This window comes from Channa argus, chromosome 15, assembly GCF_033026475.1.
Source record: "Channa argus isolate prfri chromosome 15, Channa argus male v1.0, whole genome shotgun sequence".
Classification (NCBI taxonomy): Eukaryota; Metazoa; Chordata; class Actinopteri; order Anabantiformes; family Channidae; genus Channa; species Channa argus.
The window spans coordinates 18483020-18501369 of NC_090211.1; the positions used below are offsets into that span (position 1 = coordinate 18483020).

Below are 18350 nucleotides of genomic sequence, written 5' to 3' on the forward strand. Positions count from 1 at the left end.
GTTGGGAATCTTTAAAATGAGACTTGGTCTGTCACCAAGGGCATAATGGTGTCAGGCACTAGTGAGCACACAGTGACAAAGGCATTTAGTGCCACTAAAGTGTTCCAGGGTTAGTACTGTATCCTAATAACATTTGGGAGCCGTGACCTTCACTGTAACTCATGTTTGTGGCTCTCGGGACTCGGTGACAGCGAATGCAGACCGACTCAGCTGAGACAAACACAGGACACACAACAATGATCTGCGGCTTCCTGTGGAACAATAACCCTGCACTTGTTTGTACAACTGCTCATGGCGGCTACGTAACACACAAACACTTAGGTCCCCCAGCTGTGCTCAGCTAGTACTGCGAGTCTACTGTGCTTTGCCAAAACGAATGCAGTGCACTTCAGCACCGGTGCAATAAATCTTCAGGTTTGTTTTTTTTCTTCAAACCACAGAGTGACTTGTTAATTCAACTTTTTTTTTCTTTTCACAGCATCACAGAAACTACAGTATATCAAGTAACCAAAGTAGTAGGTTAGCAGTGATTCACTTCCTCCCTCTGGTGGAGGAAGAGCTGAGGTGCACTTGCGGAGCCTGCCTCACACCTGTAAGGTTACACACACACACACACACACACACACACACACACACACACACACTTTTATCACACTTTTACATCTGTAAAATGACAGATCTCTACACAGTCATTTAAATTAGATAAAAGCACAAAGCTCAGCATAACTAATTGCATAGAAATTACTCATCCTCCAATGTAACTCACATGAACTCGCTAGTGCAGCCAGTTGCTTTTAAAAGTCACACGGTTGGCTGACTAGAGGTCACCTGAGTCCAGTGGGTTTAAACAATTATAGTATAAATACACCTGTATCTGGGAGATCGACCTGTCCTCCTCCAGCCTTAACGTCTTGTGAATCTCTTGGTTTGTTTCGTTGGACGGTAAAACACTGTTGTGTTTTACAGTTTTACAGTTTGACAGTTTCTTGTGAAAAGATGATTGAATGACTATCAGTGGATGGATTAAAAGAACATTTCCTAGTCCTCCAACATCCCTACAGTTAAGTCCATCAATAAGAAAAGGAAGAAATACCCCACAGGTATAAATCTGCAGAGAGCAGATCACGCTCAAACACTGAGTGAGTGTTCGAGTGGGAGCCTACTAATAACTGTCGCCCAGGTTCTTTAGCAGTCACAGTCTAGTCTGATGGTGAAACGTTCAGCTTGACTCTCATCAGACTATAGAACTGTCTTCCAGTTGACCCTGAGATCCAGTCATTCTCCCATGGAGTTTCGGCCGCTGGGGACCCGGTGCAACACTCCATGAACCACTTGGCTGCACCGGTGATGATCTAGTTGGAGTTAAAGGGAGTGAATCTTCATGCAATCACATATTCACACTTGAGTCTTTTTTTACAAAGGTCTGTCAAAAGAAGCCAAAGTAAATCTTTTTCTTAATCTAGTAAATCTTTGATACATAAAGGTGAATGTTGTTACATGTGTATTTATTACTTGCTGGATTTAGTTCAAATTAAAAAACTTTTTGTTCTGATCAGCATTTGACCAATTTGTTACGTGTGTCCTTTCCATTGAAAAGTCATCTCAGCGTTTTCAAGCTTTGCAGCACACGTGTAACACTTCACTAATAAGCATCTCCTTAGAACATCTTCCATAGCCATTGAAATAAACAGAGAATAAATCATTTTCTATATGAATGTGTTTTATTTATTTATTTATTTATAAAAGGTGTCTAGAAATTACAATAAAATCTAAGTAGATGAGGAATTAACAGCAAAATCAAGGAGCGTCACAATGTTTCATGGATGTTAAACCCCAGTCAAAACATCCCACATGACAGAGACTTCAGCCTCAAATAGAGAACCAGTTAACACCACCTGTGTTTTCTGTAGCATCCCATATTGCCAGCTTTGCCATCTGCTACCATGGGAAAAGGCACTTTCCAAAATAAAAAGCTGCAAATGTGCAGCACACAAATGTATAAAACCATTAATATCGCGGGCAGTTTAACACAGTCGACCTTACCACACAAATTCCCTGATGTACTGCACTAAAAGACACCATTTCACTACATAAAACCACAAAACCGTGACCAAACCATTCATCATTTTAGGCCTTTAATAAGTGAGGATCCAATAGCGAGACAGAAGCAGAGCGTCCATCATTGGGCTTCTTATATTGAGGTTTGTATTGTTTTAGTAGTGTAACACAAGTTTCTGTTGGCATGACAGAAATTACAAATACAATTATTAACACCATGTTTTATATATTAAAAAAGAAAAACACTGCTTCACATTACAGCAGCCAGTGGAATACAATTATTTAACAGTATATTACCATATTTAACAGCAGAGTTACAACACCCTACACCAAGATGCTGACAATGATTAATATTTGCAGCTGTGTTTCTATCCAAGTATGAATAAAAGCTCCTCTTATGAAAGATTACAATGAGCTGGACGTTGGCTTTATCTGTCATAATCTGTGCTTATCCAGCATTCTTATTGAGAATAGAAAAGCAGGAAACGAGGTGGCAGGTTGAAGAGATTGCATTGAATAACGTAAAATTCCAGGCTAAAACCTTCCCTCCGTGTCGTTGAATGAGTAATAAGTGAGTGGTCCAGCAGAGGGACCCCTCACTCCAGCCATGATGAGGCATTTGCATAGCTTTTTCTCTACGCTCATGAGATGCACTTTATGCATTAAATAATGAACAGTGCACGTGAGCAGCTGCACTTTAGCAGAACACAACATGTGCGTTCGAAGCAACCGAATGCTGAGGATACAGTAATGGCAGAAGGTTCAGCATGTTGTACATCACTTGGAGTTATGACTATCATCAATGACAGAATCAGAATATAAAAATCAAGTTCTAGGCAGAACATGGCACTGCAATGAAAACGGAGACCACACGGAAACACAGGCCAATTTCAAGTGAATTGCAGTTTGGACTTTTTAATCAAGGGACTGTACAAAAATGATTAAGGAGAAAGGGTGAGGAAAGTGGGATGGGTATGTGCTTTTTAACTTTTTCTCATGCCGGGATATATTTTATTTCTTTCTACCTCTGTGAGATTTGTTGTAAAATACTAATCCCTGTAAAATTACATAACAAATGACATAATGTTTTCAGTCCGGACAATATCAGGAGCGTCTCGCATATATACACCCCCTCTGGACAAAGTCAGGAGAATGTCAGGCTGTGTGAAAGGGGGTTAAGTGAGTGAGCAGGAATTCTACTATTCTGTGGAAACACACAGAGAAGGAGATGAACTATAACAGACTTTTTCATGTTATAGAAATGTCATCGAAGTTTAGCTTTTTTTTTTTCTCTTCTGCATAAAGTGGAACATAACTCAGCTTCTGTTCTACTACATTGCACTACAGTCCCTAAAGACCTTTTTTTTTCCAGTTTGCATTATATATATAATAGAAAAAACCTCTGTCCAGTAAATTCATCACTCATCCTTTCTTCAGATGGTCCAGAAAAAGCAGCAGTCAGCTCACTGCATTGACTATATTGCACTCAGGGTGTGTGCATCAAACCCATGAGAAGCTGATGGGCAGCATTCCTTTGAGCCCCATTACCCTGTCAGCAACCCACTTTCTGTTACCCTGCTGACGTTCTGTTTCCTAGGATAAAGCCGAAGTGTTTATGGGGTCAGGAAGGACAGCCCACTCTCCATGTGACGATTGCCAGCTGCTGCATACCTGTAGCTGACCCTTCAATACGCAGCACTGACTGATGCTTCTTTTTGAAACGTCGCTCTCTCTCTTTGCTTCGACCAGTCTAACATGTGTCTGAAGCTCACTTGAATGTTGCAGATGTGAAGCCTAACGCTAAGGACACGCTGGGCGGCGATGGCTCATTAACCAAGGAAGGGAGAGAGCACAATCTTAAAACGTCAAGAGCAGAGGGAATCATATGGACGGTAGCAGACTGCAACCCTCCCTCCCCCCCGCGCACACACTAAGTGCTGCAGAGATGCAAGTGAACATATGTGTGCATGTGAGGATATGGAATGGTGGTGGGGGGTGGGGGGGCTGATGGGGGAAAAGAAAGTGTGAATGCGTGTTTGCTTGCAAGTGGAGCCCGTTTATACAGTTGGATGATGGTTGCAGATGAAGCAGGGCAAGAAGGAAGTAGGACAGCCGGTGGTAGAGGTGCCTCACCTTACACACACAGACACACACACACACACTCAAAAGGGGCAATGGGTTCAAATCCACTGCTAATGCTCAGTATGACTAGATCTGGCATTGTTTTTAATATAGATTTTATAAAAACAACACAAAGATTAAAGATTTTCTACCATCAAATCTCTCCATGTATCCCTCCTCTTCACCTCTTCAGGCTGGGGAGGGGGGATAGTGTAGTACAGTGGGTCAAGGGGGATAGTTTCTCTAGAGGACTACAAGAGGAGGATGTGCTTCACATATGTCACGTTTCAGAGCTCTGACAGCAGATTACACAATGTACCAAAGCTCCCGACGCACACAACGCACTGCACACGAATATACACAAACACGCACGCAGACAATCCCTCTTTCTTGGTTGAAGCTGGGACCAGCCAGCAGCAAGAGCAAACATCCATGACGTTGACCCTGAATTAAACATTGAGAGAATGAGGAGGTGGATGGCATTTCCATAAAAATAGGATCGTTGTTCTTTTAGAAAAATAGAATTTCTTAAGGTTGATAAAATATCTTTGGCACTTCTGAAAACACAGCACACATCACGAAATCAACACTGAGTATAAAAGCCGAACTGGAAAGCTCTACAGCCAGAGAGAGATTATGATAATCCAGGTTCATCCACATACGAGCCTGGCCAGTCCCGGGTGGATTTGAGCTTGAACGGGCCCGTACTCCACCATCTCTCCGTCCACAGAGATCATGCCGTGCGGAGTGATGGGCTCCAGCCGCAGAGCCTTCACCTTCTCGTAAACCAGGTGCGGACACCCGGATGCCAAGTGGGCGCCCTTTTCCATTGCGAGGAAGAGACGCAGGAGAGCTGGACGGGAGATTCCAGCCGTCACATAGAACAGATGAATCAGCCCATCGTCTGCCATCGCACCGGGCACTGCCCACAGGTCCTCAGCAATGTGAGACTGGTAAACAGCCAGCACTAAGACGAAGTCCTCCTCCTTGACCACTGTCCAGCTCTCTGGGACTGGCTGGTCCAGCTCAGGAAGCAGAGAGTCCACCAGGGCGCTGGTCTTTCCATCACTCTGCGTCTCGGATCTCTTGGTGGTGATAGCGTTGTTGGAGGAGTTACTGATGGTGTTTTGGTTGGAGTTTGTGCTCTTACGATTGTGTAGAGAGTTTTGGCTCGGAGAGGAGTTGGGAACGAACTGACAAGGAAGGGAGGAACAGAGTGAAGGGTGGTTGGGGGTGGAGGGTTCGAGGTGAGCCTTGATACTCCCTTTTGGAAGCTTGGGTGCCTCCTTGACTGGCAGATATGCTAACCTGCCTTGATAGACTCTGAGGGAGGCCAGACGGACCAGGGTGCCCATCAGGAAACGGATGGCTCCAACATGGCGGTACTTCTCACTCTCGATGTCAACGTCAGCCACGAAGCCCCAGGCCAATGAGAGGAAGGAGAATAGTCGCCGCCGAGAGGCCAAGTGGATCGACACCAGGTCCAAAGAACCAACCAGACCTTTGCACAGCATGAAACCACAGCTCAACAGTAGCTCCTCATTCCATGCTGGAGGCGACCTGAATTCAAACATATTTATAATTATTATATATATATATATATATATATATATATTTTTTTTTTATTCAATTAACAGTGGACCGTGCTAAATAAAAGTGCAAACATCCCATCACTTAGAACACTTGTCAAGGTGGTCTGGGACCCATGTGTACCTGATAATGTTCCCCAATAACAATGTGACATAAAAAACACGTCATCAGTGCAGGACATTGTGGTTGTTAGGGTAAGAATGCAACGGCCTATATGACCCCCCCCTCCCTCCCTCTGCCGGCTTAGATGGCCCATGCGACCCCCTCATGCCGCTTTGATGGCAGGCTAGGTGGATCCAGCGCTTGGGCTTGTTGACGGTCCAGCTGTGTCATATATTAGCGAAAAAGGAGCAGCAGTAAAAAAGTCTGAACGCGGTGACAGATGTATACGGACGGGTCTAAGTGGTGACCTGTCTCCGCTGTCCACCTTGGCTGATTCATTCACCCAAGACGCACTTTAAAAGCAAGAGTAAACAGGGTCTGTGTCGCTGCAAAACCCTCACATCAGCATGCCAGCATAATCATAATCTCTGCAAACATGTTGATCCCATAAGCCATACTAGCATTTCTATCAATGCTACACTTGGAATAGTAACATTTACTACATATCCATCTCTGGTTTAGCTTCATGTTTGGCTTAGAACCTGGGGGCCAGCGTTTCTTTAAATCTTGGCCACACCGGCAGCTTGTGTGCACAAGTTACAACTCTGCTTTGACAGATAAAATATTGTTTGTTATTCTGCTGCCAGTAACCGACCAGCAGATGGAGACGATACCCTGGACGCCTTGTCGGGTGACTGGCTCTGCGGCTGCACCCTGGACTATAATCACTCATAATGTGCCAGTTTCTAAACCCATTACATCCTTCCTTTGAGAGTTATCAGCAGCCTGAAATGACCTCCTGCTGCACAGCAAACGGTTTCAGTCTGCTCCACTGTCCCTCCTCCCTCAAGAGCAATGATGTGCCCAGTCAGCCCTTGGTATAATTACACAGAAAGGAGATAAATCGTTCTTTTTTGGGGGGACTGAGGACGGTTCCTCTTTGCCGTTAGTCCATGCATTTAAATGACTCATTAATGGACGGACTTACTGTGAGTAGTGGTGGATGGAGGCAGCCAGGGCGTTGCCTGAGCCCCCTGGTAGAATACCCAGGGGGGTCTGGATGGCCTCTTGCCAGTCCTCTCGCTCCATCAGGCCATTTATCACCTAAATGACAAAGAGCAAGTAGAAAAACATAATCAGACCATTGTCCACAAGTCCCCAAACTAACCACCACACAATGACTAGAGTATCTTCAAAAAAATTCTGTCCGTCATCAGTTTTAAAACTATTAAAATTAGTGAAACAAAATAGAGCTAAAAAATAGAAAGTGACTGAGCAAGTTCGGTAAATTTCCATCTGTGATTTACTGACGATCTTCTCACTATGAACCACAGCGAGGCTGAATAAAGTCACAGCACCTCAAACAGCAGCCCGTCTCCAGACATGATAACCAGGGCGTCCCACTGTGACAGGTCCACCTTCCTCACCAGCTCCCGTGCGTGGTTCTGATGCTCTGAAGGACGAAAGACATAAGACAGAAAATTATTAAAATCAAGAGACCAGAACAGAATGGAAAATGTAGCACGAACTGACCAAATCAAAACACGGAGAAAGATTCAGCCTCTGGGGCAGGATCAGTGAGATTAGGCAGAAAAGAGATTCAATTTCCCCCCATTGGACCAGACATTTCACATTAGCCCATCAAGTGGCTACTCAACAGCTTCAAGGCAGCTTAGACGACCAGCAAACATCTGTGACTGACAAATATCTGCACGTGCGTGTGTGTGTGTGTGTATAAAGCTTTTAGTAGGCGTGTGTGTTGGTTAATGTGCTGGTGGAGGACTGGGCTATTTGTTCAGCCTAGTTTTATTGGCAGCGTCCTTGAGTGGGCCTCTCTGCAGGGGGTCTCTGTGGGCGCCTCCTGCCAGCAGTAAAAGTCTACAGTCCTACCGCCGGAGATTTCCCCCAGTGTCGTGGTGCATGTGCAAGAGAGAGCGGAGGCGGCTTTTTAGAGAGAGGAAGGCCGACAGCAGACAGATAATAAGTCTGCGAGTATTGATGCGCTGCAATCATCAAGGAAATATTGTTCCGCTCCAGCTAAAGCATCGATCCAGGACACAACTGAAGTAAACACAACTTATTGCCCCTCCCTTTCCTTTCACTTTGCTCCACCTCTGCCCCTGCCCCCCAATTCCCACACACACACTCTCTTGGGCCTCCTCATGTTGCTGCTGTGCGTTTGCTGTTTGCTGGTGGTGGTGATGCAGGGCTGTGTTGACAGACAAGAAGCAGAGGGAGTAACTGCACTGCACAGCTGACTCAGCTCTTTGAGCCTGCTGGGGCTGAGGCTCTACTTCCTACTGTAGCTACTCCCTTATGCAAAGGGTCATCAGCCTAAAGTGTTCGCGGTTTCTTGTTTATGCTGCAAAGATGAAGGCTCTGTTAAGGAAATGCACTGACACGTCCTTAAAAAAAAAAAAAAAAACATCTCTAAATTAAAATAGTTTCATTTCAAATGCAGCACCTTCCTCCAAGTGACACACTCCACTGCCTTCTTCAGAGGTCAACGCAGGTGAAGATAAGGCTCGCTACACTGGATGCTTCATTCAGTATGTAAAATGTACACGCTGACACAAGAGGAGCCTCCACTGGTACATGTCCTTCCTCAGGCGAAGACTGTGTGATACATTCATCAAGGAGCAATGTGCCGTGTAAGTGGGCTGTGCCAGTTAATCTATTCGTCGTCACAGCTGACTGGCAACCGTAAGCAAGTCCTCCACCCTCGGCGACCCCTAATGTCTTCTCCCCTTTCTGTTCTGCTCAACTCCTTTTTGGCCCGGGTCTCTTTTTTCATCACATTCCAGCTGCTGACCTCCCTTCAAGTCCCAGGAGTCTTCGCAACCTTGCAAGTGCATCAGCACTTTTGCTCAAATAAACAAACACAGTTCATCTCTGTCGCCCTGTGCTGCCATACTTCATCTCAACTTGAGTTGTATCGGAGATGTAGGTGCCAAGCCGAGGCTGCCAAGCGGGGTGCAGGGTGGAGTGGAGAGAAGGTAAAATTTAAAGCTTGAAAAATAAACGAGGCACTTTGCTACAAACTTTTGGCATCTCCAGCAGCTCCTTGGTTTTCAGAGAGGGGTCACATAGAGTTCAGAGTCCTCCCTCCCTGATGACAGCAACTAACTAAGACAAGACATTGTTTAAGGTCACAAAAAGCTGCCAGCAACTCATGAAGAATGTGGAGCAGCTGGGGGGGTGGGGGGGGTGGAATGAAATGAAACCAATCTTCATCCAGATTTTTGTTTGAGCCCTGAATATGTGGCTTTGGGATTACTGATTACATGAATGATGCATAAGAGGGAGCGCAACTGCTGCAGAGACTAAAGGTTTGTTCATACGATGGTTATGCCATCTTAAGTGTGTGTGGCACAATGACCTAGTTCTTCCTGTGATTGTGCCCATGGATGGATTACTGAAAGAACATGCTGATGCCCATGTGGCCGCATCTATAGCGGAGGCTAGAGGGCCTTCACAATCTGTCCACGAAATGGGAATTTGAATGTTTAAGCCCCCTCAAATCTATTTCATGTCCCGATGACCTTGGGAAGAAGGAGGCCTGTGTGTATGAAATGCTACTGACCTGTGATGACGAGCGTGTAGGGAACAGCGGCCTCGGTGAGCATGCCCTGCACGTGGCCGGTGAAGAGCTGGAGAGCCTGGCCACGCCCGCTGTGAGGGTTCACAAGGATCATGACCCTGCAAGGCCGACGCACCTCTGTGTACATCACACCTGAGACAGACAGAGAGGTGGACGTGAGCGAAGGCAGCGACAGAGATGAAGCAAGAAGACAGGAGGTCCTCTCTCATTCTAATGACTCTGAGCATGTAACAGTTAAAGGCTGCGACGGCCTTCAGATGGGTGGTGCTTAATGGTAATGTGACGTGCGGCTTACAGACGCTTTACTGGGATTTTACAGATTATGTATAGCAGTTCTGTGACATGTTATTCATACTCTCGCGTGACTCTGTCAAACGAAGACATAGTATAATGGCTACACCTAACTGATTACTCTCGAGTACATCGCAGTTCCTTTAATGGCATCCACCTTTCCTTTAGTTGCACCATGTTTTGCATCTTAGTCCCTGCCACTAAAGTTACACGGAAGGATGCAAGGAACAGACGCGATGGAGGATTAAATGGGTTAATGTGTCCAGTGCTTTATTATTTTAAATAATATAAGCCTCTTACATCTTATAGGCCCTTTCTACCCAGTTCACAGGGATGTTCATGAAGAGATCATCCTCAGACTCTTCTCACGTTAGTAAAATTATGTTATTCATAGAGATAACATTCATAGGAAATAACAGATTTTAAAGACAAAAAACGTTACAACTATCTTGTTGTGATGCGGTTTTTAAAACTGCCCGATCAGCTGCAGTGGCCAATCCCCAACTGGTTTACAATGAGGGTGTGTGTGTTAGTCCAGTAAAAGACTTTGATCAGTTAACGGAATGGGGATCTGCCCATTAGTTAAGCACAGTTTTGCTGATTTACTTATGTAACTTATAATCGTTTTTCAGACAAAATGAGTGAAGCTAAGAGCTCAGTTGGTTCATGAAAAAACAAATGGTAAAGATGGTTGGCCTTACACAAAGTGCCAGTTAAGGAAATGTGCTTATTTCTTGGAGAGAGTAAGATCCGAAGATTGACATCACTGCTGTGTCTCCAACCAGTGGCTTGTTAGCATAAAGATTTGAAACTGTCCAGAGGAATCAATATTGTCAAAGGACACTAATTATATCTTATATAGCTTATGTTTATTACACAGGGCTCCATGGTGGTGGGGTGATTAGCGCTACCACCTCACATCTTGAAGGTCACAATCACAACACAATGTAATCACAATCAAATAATCTCAGTGCTTCAAAAGAAACTTTTTTTTATTAATGAGCAATGTGTTTATGCGGGATTCTCAGATTTAGCGACTGGCTGCTAAAAGAATACAGTCTTTAAAAAGTCCATTTAGAGAGAACTTCCCCCTGAGGAGGTGGATTTTGCAGCAGACGCTCTTGACCTTTTATAGCCGACACAGACTCACAGGAAACCATATCAGATCATTCAGAGAGGACAAAAAAAGAAATCATTCTATTTTGTGTTGCTGAGGAGAGAAACTTCAGTATTAGTTTCCACCTGATCTGGCTGCAGATGATACTGACTATGGTATCAGGCAGACAGAAATATCAGAAGCACAAAATGCGATGGGTGCTTAGATTCCATTGCTTAAAATACCAATGAATCAATGGCATTTTCTGGCTCACTAACATCATCATCATTCTTCTCTAATGATCGGAGCCTCTGTTTCCAACACTGTACGTGTGACACACGCCACCTCATTTGGCCTATGATGATAGAAGGTACAAAAATATCCCACAGAAAGAGGCGCGAACCCACCTGGAAGCGTGTGAGGCGAGAGTGCAAAAACACACAGGCACATGCCAAACTCTGCCTCCATTCACCCACACAGGGTGGCCATTGTTTTTTTAACTTTCATCAGAGCACAATGTGGTTTTCAGACACAAAAGGTCTTCTCTACACATCCAGAATACAGTGGAAACCAGCTTTTGGCAATGACAGAGCTTTCGATTTGGGTTTAGCAGTCAAGTGTGCTGAGCTGAACACGCTTAAGCCACTGAAAGGGAAGTTTCCTTTATGTCACCTAAACCAAACAAGAATAAATGTTCCTTTGTCATAATTGCTGAACTGAACTCAAACAGAATAGAATAAAAATCGCTTTTCATGTAATGCTTTTTTTAATAACCAGGTAAAGGTGAGAATTCTGTCAGAACGCCCTAACTCTTTGTACATATCCTAATTAATAAATATAATCCCAATTGTAAAGATAATGAATGAAGATAACACGAGGGGAGCTAATGGAACATGATTGTGGTATAAGATGTAACTTTAATAATTAATAATCAACAGCACAAGCAACAGGGAGCCTTGGAGCCAGAAGCACGCCATCTCTGATCAACGCCATATTAAAGGAAACTGTTACTAAATCGTACAATTACAACAAAAGCTGGGAGTAGGAAGAAAACAAGTCTATAAGTGGCTTCACTTAGACACAAGGGGGCTTTGAACTAAACACTGACAATGCAAATGGACATGCCGATATTTAGCAGGTGCCATGTGCCATGGAAACCGGAGGAAACGCGCACAGGAAGGCCACAGCCTGATTCTGACCTTGTAGCCGTGAGGCGGTGAGCACCACCAGCCATAAACCAAATTACCGAACAAATGAAATACTAAGTGTGTCAGATGGCAAATGATGGCCTCAGCCAAGTAACCGTTTAGTCTAAAAAGGGTGGAGCATGAATACAAAGTTGTATGTCACTTTACTGTTGAGCACCGTTGTACAAAGATTTGTGGATGTTTATCTGTTCGTGCATGGTTAACTATGAACTGCTAAAAGGCTGATTACGCGCAGGGAGTCGTCAGTTGTAGCCGTACGCGTAAATGAACACGTTCAGCTCCGCTGGAGTAAATGCTTTCCCGACGAAACACCGAGAGGTGGAATAAACAAGTGCAAAAATTAAATAATGTGAAGCTTTTTAACCTTCTAACCAATAATACGCTCCAGAAATCAATGCAGCTCTGGTTGCAGCGGTATTGATTAATGCCCATCGCTTGTTTCAGTGCACTGACCTCACATCTTGTCTCTGAAAACAGACGCCTCCCAGACAGTCCTACTGGACTGTGTCTGCATGCATATCTATCCAGTGTGTGTGTGTGTGTATGTGACAGGATAACAGATGAAGGGTGTGAGGGTGTTTGCGAAATCCCTCTGCGATGTGAAGATACCTGTGGGCACACTGTGTCCAGTGCACCGACAGGCCAACTTTCAAGTGCAGCGTGTCTATTTCACAGTTACAAGTGGGTGAACACAGACATAGCAGAGAGGCAACAGGCAGACAGAACGTCTCAGAGCTTCAAAGTGCCGAGCTGACAGTGACGACTTCCCATCTCATTGCCACAAGTGTCAAGAATATGTACAAAAACAGTAAATTACTAAAGATGTGATGGGCATTCAGTGTCACATACTGCAGCACAGGTGGGACTCATCAGAACGTGAAACCATTCAAGGAAACTCCTGGAGGAGAAGCAAATATGCAGGCAACCCGGTGAAAGCTGTCTTGTTCAGGTGAGACGCCATAAGCAGACTCGACTGACATGTCTGCAAACAAACTGCATTCCAGGGTTGGCCGAATGTTTAGTGGAGAGAAAGGGAGGACGTATGAAGACTGTAAACACTGCTGCCCACCGAGGCATCGCCGGGGGGCTGGGAGGAGAGGCGCTGACAAGCCATCACAGCCATGTGTCACAGAGAGGAGGACAAAGGCTCCGGAGGGACTAAGATGCCGGTTGGGGTGAGAGGTCGCCGGGTGACGCATTCAGCTCTTGTCTCTTTCACTGAAGAAGCCACGGAGGCTTCAGCTGTGCCCGGAGGGGTGGGTGGGGGCGGGGGGAGTGCTCACACACTGACAGACACACACCTGACTGATTGTGTGGGAGCTGAGCACGCCGCAGCTCCTTCCCTCCCTCCCTTTACTGGCGATACGTGTTGGCACACGCGTGCAAAGATCAGCCAGACACCAGTGGGAGATGTTCTGTGAAGCTTTGGAAAAGTACGGATTCCACGATCTCTTGCACAAATAAGATCAGGAGAATGTCAAATTACACAATGTGTAAATGTTAACTGTGTAACTGGCCTCGACCAGCTGTTTGAACAGCAAGAGAAGAACACAGCCAGCAGCAACGCAGGCAGCCAGTAGTAGGAGACGTCAAAGCAAGTAAGCATCACCACAGTCCTTTGCATGCAACCCCACTGGTTTAGCAGACCATTAACGTGGGCTCAACTGTATCATAGTGTATTCACTTCATTATTTAGGACTCATTCAGTCCAACGAACCCGCAGCGAGAAAACAAACCCTGTGTGACTTTTGGTCTGATAAGACTTCAGCACCTGAACTGAAGGACACTAAATTAGCAGAGTTTCAAAGTCACTGTGAACCAGATGTCCACATGTTCCATTTCACGTTTGTTCCCTTTACGCTTTGTGCGTCACGGCTCTCGTAGCTCTCTGCCTAAATGCCAATCTTGGATTGAATTGCACTTTCAATCCAACCTTTCCATCTGCAATGCCAGATGAGATGACATGCAATTAACTCAGGGGGTAAATACGCCGTGTGGATTAGTGACTCACACGGACTTTCAGACAGCCTCTGTACCAAGGCAGTGAAGCTGGAATTCTGCCGCATCCATTAGCACAAAATTCCTCATTTAAAACTCCTAATATATTCTACTAAATACTGAATTATTGGCTGGCCTGGATCTGGGATGCTAAATCAAGCTTATAAATTAATGATGTGATCACATCACCAGCCACTTGAAAAAAAAAAAAAAAAAAGGCAGGAAAATGTGGAATGAGAGGCTACAAACTATGGAGATGGAGGAGCTGGTTGATTCGGATGTATGCTTTCCAAAGCTGGAGCTCTCTGATGAGTCCAGTGAGAGGATGGTGGTGGTGAAGGGGGAGGGGGTGGGTTACCATCTGCCCTCCTGTCTACCATGGCGTGAAGGGCTAAAACCCAAAGTCTTGCTGGCTGCAAACCAAGGCTGGATGTTCCCTCTATACACCTAGAGGCAGAGGGGGGCGACCTCAACATTTGCCCCCATGTTTGGCAACCAGCATTCCAAATTAGTCACTGCCAAATCTAATATCCCCCCTTCGAAACAGCTCTGACTGCCCAGGAGCTCACGCCTGCTTTATATTTTAGTCAGTTAAATATTTCTGTGTTAAGAAAAGGATATCATCCGACCTGCCACGGTGAATTCTGAATTTTATCTCCTAAAAATAAACAGAAACATCACGTTCCATCATCTGCGAGTATCACCGCTTACTCACAAATGAATGATAGAAGTAATTAGCTGCAGCAACACTTGTACCCATATTGTGCTCATGTTAATCACAGTCTCATTGTATACCAGGGCGGAGTGCAAAGAAGCTAATGAGAGTAGAAAACAGAGGAACCTGAGAACAATCTGCATTTTGAACAGAGTCAGACACGATGAGACCTAATTAGTCGTAGCTGCTGCAGAGAAGGAGGAAAAAGAGCCATTTGTTTTGATGTGATTCTTCCACCCATCAACGCTAAAATCTCAGTGGGAATTTACTGTGGAGGGATAATGAAGCCAGAGCACTGGAGGATGAGTTAAAATCCCAACTACTTAAGTGATCAGTTTTATATGTGTGTGTTTACAGCACACACACACACACACACACTGGCTTGGGCTGTTTGAAGGAATGAGGCAACTGTAATTGCTGCTGGCAGGTAGATCACGTTTCGTGGCAGGTAGAGCGGGATTCAGGTGGAAGGTGTGCGTGTCCTCCGTGCCCAACCTGATTTGAGCAGCAGGAAGTCGGACCTTCACGTGGGATTTAAGAGTCAGATCAGCCTATTTACAGATTGGCCTACTTTAAATGAGTCCCTACAATCACTTTTGTCATATGAAAACAAAGGGGAAGGTGTCATGCTCGGCTTTTGGTAGTATTTCCCCGTAGATAAAAATACTACTACATACCCGGCTTGTTGTACGTTACAGCAAATTTGAACGACACAAAGTTGCTTGTGGAAATCTGTTCTGAAATCTCCTTGTATAATAACGGCACCCATTGCTCACCGTCTCTCCGGGACGCCTGCAGCGCTGATGCGTCCCTGATGGCATGAGCCCACCTCTCGGCTTCGTGCAGGTTGGCGAGCGGGTCCTGGACCAGCGCGACCCGAAAACACTGCTCCACTCTCTGGCGGGCCACACCGGCGCTCATCCAGCGCCTCTTGAACGGGTAGAAATAAGCTGTGAAGTAGGCGCCCACGTCCGAGCTGTCCGGCCCTCTGTACGCCCGGCAACCGACGCAGTCCGTCAAGTTGAAAACCACCTTGGTCCGGCCGGGCGAGGAGGAGATCCTCTGGATGGTCAGGGCGCTCTCCGTCAAGCTCACCGAGTACCGGACCCTGTCGTTGAGCATGTCGGTGAACTCCCCGTACAGCACGCCCACGAACCCGTTCCGCTGGCGGGATGGCTCCGGTTCTGAAGCGTCTTTCTCCATCCCAGGTGGAGAGTGCGACGAGTCCCGCGGGCCGGTATGCGGATGGAGAGAGCGGTGGAGACTGTGCTCGTACCAGCCTGGCGCGGAACTCCCGAGTCTGATAACAGCAGCTTTTCCAGGTCAGAGTCTCTCCCTAGTGACCGAAAGGGGAAACGGCAGTGATGGAGCCGATGGCTCCAACTGCTGCCCACTGGAAAGATCATGTCAGGCCCACAAGTATCATGGTGCAATCTGGGATAAAACAGTTCATTACTTAAAAAAACAACTATGTTATTAAAACAAAAAAACCCAAACAAAAAAACAAACAAACAAACAAACAAACAAACAAACAAAAAAAGCACCGTTAGGGCAAAAATCCTGTTTGGGCAAAATTTAAAAAATAGACCACACAAACTTGATCCCCATTATGTTTACTTTAAATAGTGAACAAAATGAAAATAGTTTTTTTTTTTTTATTATTCTGACAAAAGTGTTTTTTTTTTCGTTTTTCAAGAAAACAATCCTGAGTCAGTGCACATTTCTGGAGTCCCTCTCACCCGCATCTCATGAAGAAATTGGTAACAGCTAATAATAGAACAGAGGAGGCCATGACACAAAATCGTTACATTTATAACAAAAAAAAAACCAAACAAAAAACCCAACAACATCAATAATAGAGGTAGTAATCTGATAATAGGCATATGAATTTACAACAAAATTATTGACTTGTAATGCTATAATAAAGTCTAAGAGAAGTTGTGCATAAAAGGCTTTTTCTTAAAATTACAATTATTTTAAACAGTTCCAATTAAGTATTTTAACTATTATTACTTTAATAGTATTTTTTACTTTTAGTTGCGAAAAAATATATCTCAATACTTGTTCTAATACTTCACCCATTAAGCTTTATGTAATTTGCAGTATCGTTAGAACAATTTAGACTTTTTAGCACATTGAATGATAAATGAATAAATGAATCGTAAATTTCTTTGTTACAAAGTTTCAATTTATGAAACAGTACTTTGACCACACCCACTCGGGCAGCCACGTGGGACGTGACGTTTACAACACATAAAAACATGATCTCGCGCGCCTTCCGGTCTTCTCAAGCGTTTCACTGAGAGCTAGGAAGGCTGGAAGCATGCGGTCTTCACACGTTGTAACCCAAGTGTATCGATGTAATAAACCTGCAGTAGATGACCCACCGTGATCAGGTAATGATTTAACACGTGTTTAATGGGACAGCAGCGTGAGGGAACATAGAACTCGGTTTATGTAAAGCGAACTAGCGTGTTCGCTTGTAGCCTCCTTTTAGCCGGGAGTACACGTGTAAGAAGAGCGTGGTGGGCAGAAGTTATGAAAGTGTTCTCGAGTAGCCTAATTAGTAAAGCCAGGGAGCATTCATTGAATTTGCTGGTACGCAGGTAATATGAATTACAAGTACATTTGTTAATTTCTTTCTGTGTATTGTAACGTAATGGACTGACATTAATGGGCCCTTCTCTTGTCTTTGATTACAGAGCTAACGTTGGATGTTTATTCAGGTTTCAGCCTATAAAAGATGATGTTTCCCTCGGCATAGAAGGTAAATATTAAGGTAACATTTTTGTTTGTATTGCACACTATGCAGTGCACGTGATGAGTTTGTTATCCCTGTCTGAAAAGACCACGTGTGGAAACCATTGATATCTGATCTGCTGCACTGTTGTTTAAGCCCCAGATGCTACTGATGATGAATGATCCACTAATGGGGTGCGTTTTTTTTTTTTTTGCAGGTTTCCCTGGTTCTTCCTTCATACTTGGCACTGAATGTTAAAGGAGGAAGCGAAAGTGAAAAGGTTTGTATGGCATTCTTCATAACCAAAGTTGCCAAAGATTCAGTGACGAAAACTGCTGCATAGGAAGTGCCGTCTGATGCGATAACTGACGATGGCAAGAGCTGTTCTGAGAAAAGCTGCCAAAGTCCACTGCTTTTGGTGGGTATGGTGTGCGAGCACCTAATGATAATGATGTATCATTTCTCCACACAGATGTAATAGCAGTTGAACAAGTCCTTGGGAAGATCCCTGTGATAACACGAACCAGGTAAATAATGCAAGGTTGACATTTAATAGTTAAGCCAGTGATGATACAAGTTATCCCTGTCTGAACCCATGTGTGGAGTCATGGTAACCTGAGGCTTGACTAGAGCTATGGCAAATGGTGGCAATTGATGATTTTAGGTGTTAATATTTTTTTGTCTGTCTCTTTTCGCAACTTTCAGCTGGAATCATTGGAATTGGAGCATCATACCAGTTTTGGACTGATCCAGGACATGTGACACAGGAAAATATTAAATGCTGTAGATTCTATCTGAAAAAGATGTTTTATTAAAACTAAATGTATAAA

At 44.6% G+C, this 18350-nt stretch overlaps 1 protein-coding gene, 1 long non-coding RNA gene and 2 other non-coding genes across 4 annotated transcripts; 3 read left to right on the top strand and 1 right to left on the bottom strand.

The window, feature by feature from the left end:
- Nucleotides 1-1709: 1709 nt before the first annotated feature.
- LOC137100334 (sphingosine kinase 1) lies at nucleotides 1710-16170 on the bottom strand. The gene is made up of 5 exons (XM_067478103.1): nucleotides 15557-16170; nucleotides 9455-9604; nucleotides 7230-7324; nucleotides 6860-6975; nucleotides 1710-5739 (listed from the first exon to the last, which is right to left on the bottom strand). The coding sequence occupies exons 1-5, from the start codon at nucleotides 15981-15983 to the stop codon at nucleotides 4830-4832; spliced, it is 1698 nt and encodes a 565-aa protein (XP_067334204.1). The 5' UTR covers nucleotides 15984-16170; the 3' UTR covers nucleotides 1710-4829.
- Nucleotides 16171-17027: 857 nt separating this feature from the next.
- On the top strand, nucleotides 17028-18349 carry LOC137099812 (uncharacterized). The gene is made up of 5 exons (XR_010910815.1): nucleotides 17028-17176; nucleotides 17483-17547; nucleotides 17738-17800; nucleotides 17993-18047; nucleotides 18226-18349. It is a non-coding gene; the product is annotated as an uncharacterized lncRNA (long non-coding RNA).
- On the top strand, nucleotides 17839-17912 carry LOC137100645 (small nucleolar RNA SNORD49). Its single transcript, XR_010910950.1, has one exon. It is a non-coding gene; the product is annotated as a small nucleolar RNA SNORD49 (small nucleolar RNA).
- Nucleotides 18077-18146, top strand: LOC137100644 (small nucleolar RNA R38). The gene has a single exon (XR_010910949.1). It is a non-coding gene; the product is annotated as a small nucleolar RNA R38 (small nucleolar RNA).
- Nucleotide 18350: the final 1 nt, after the last annotated feature.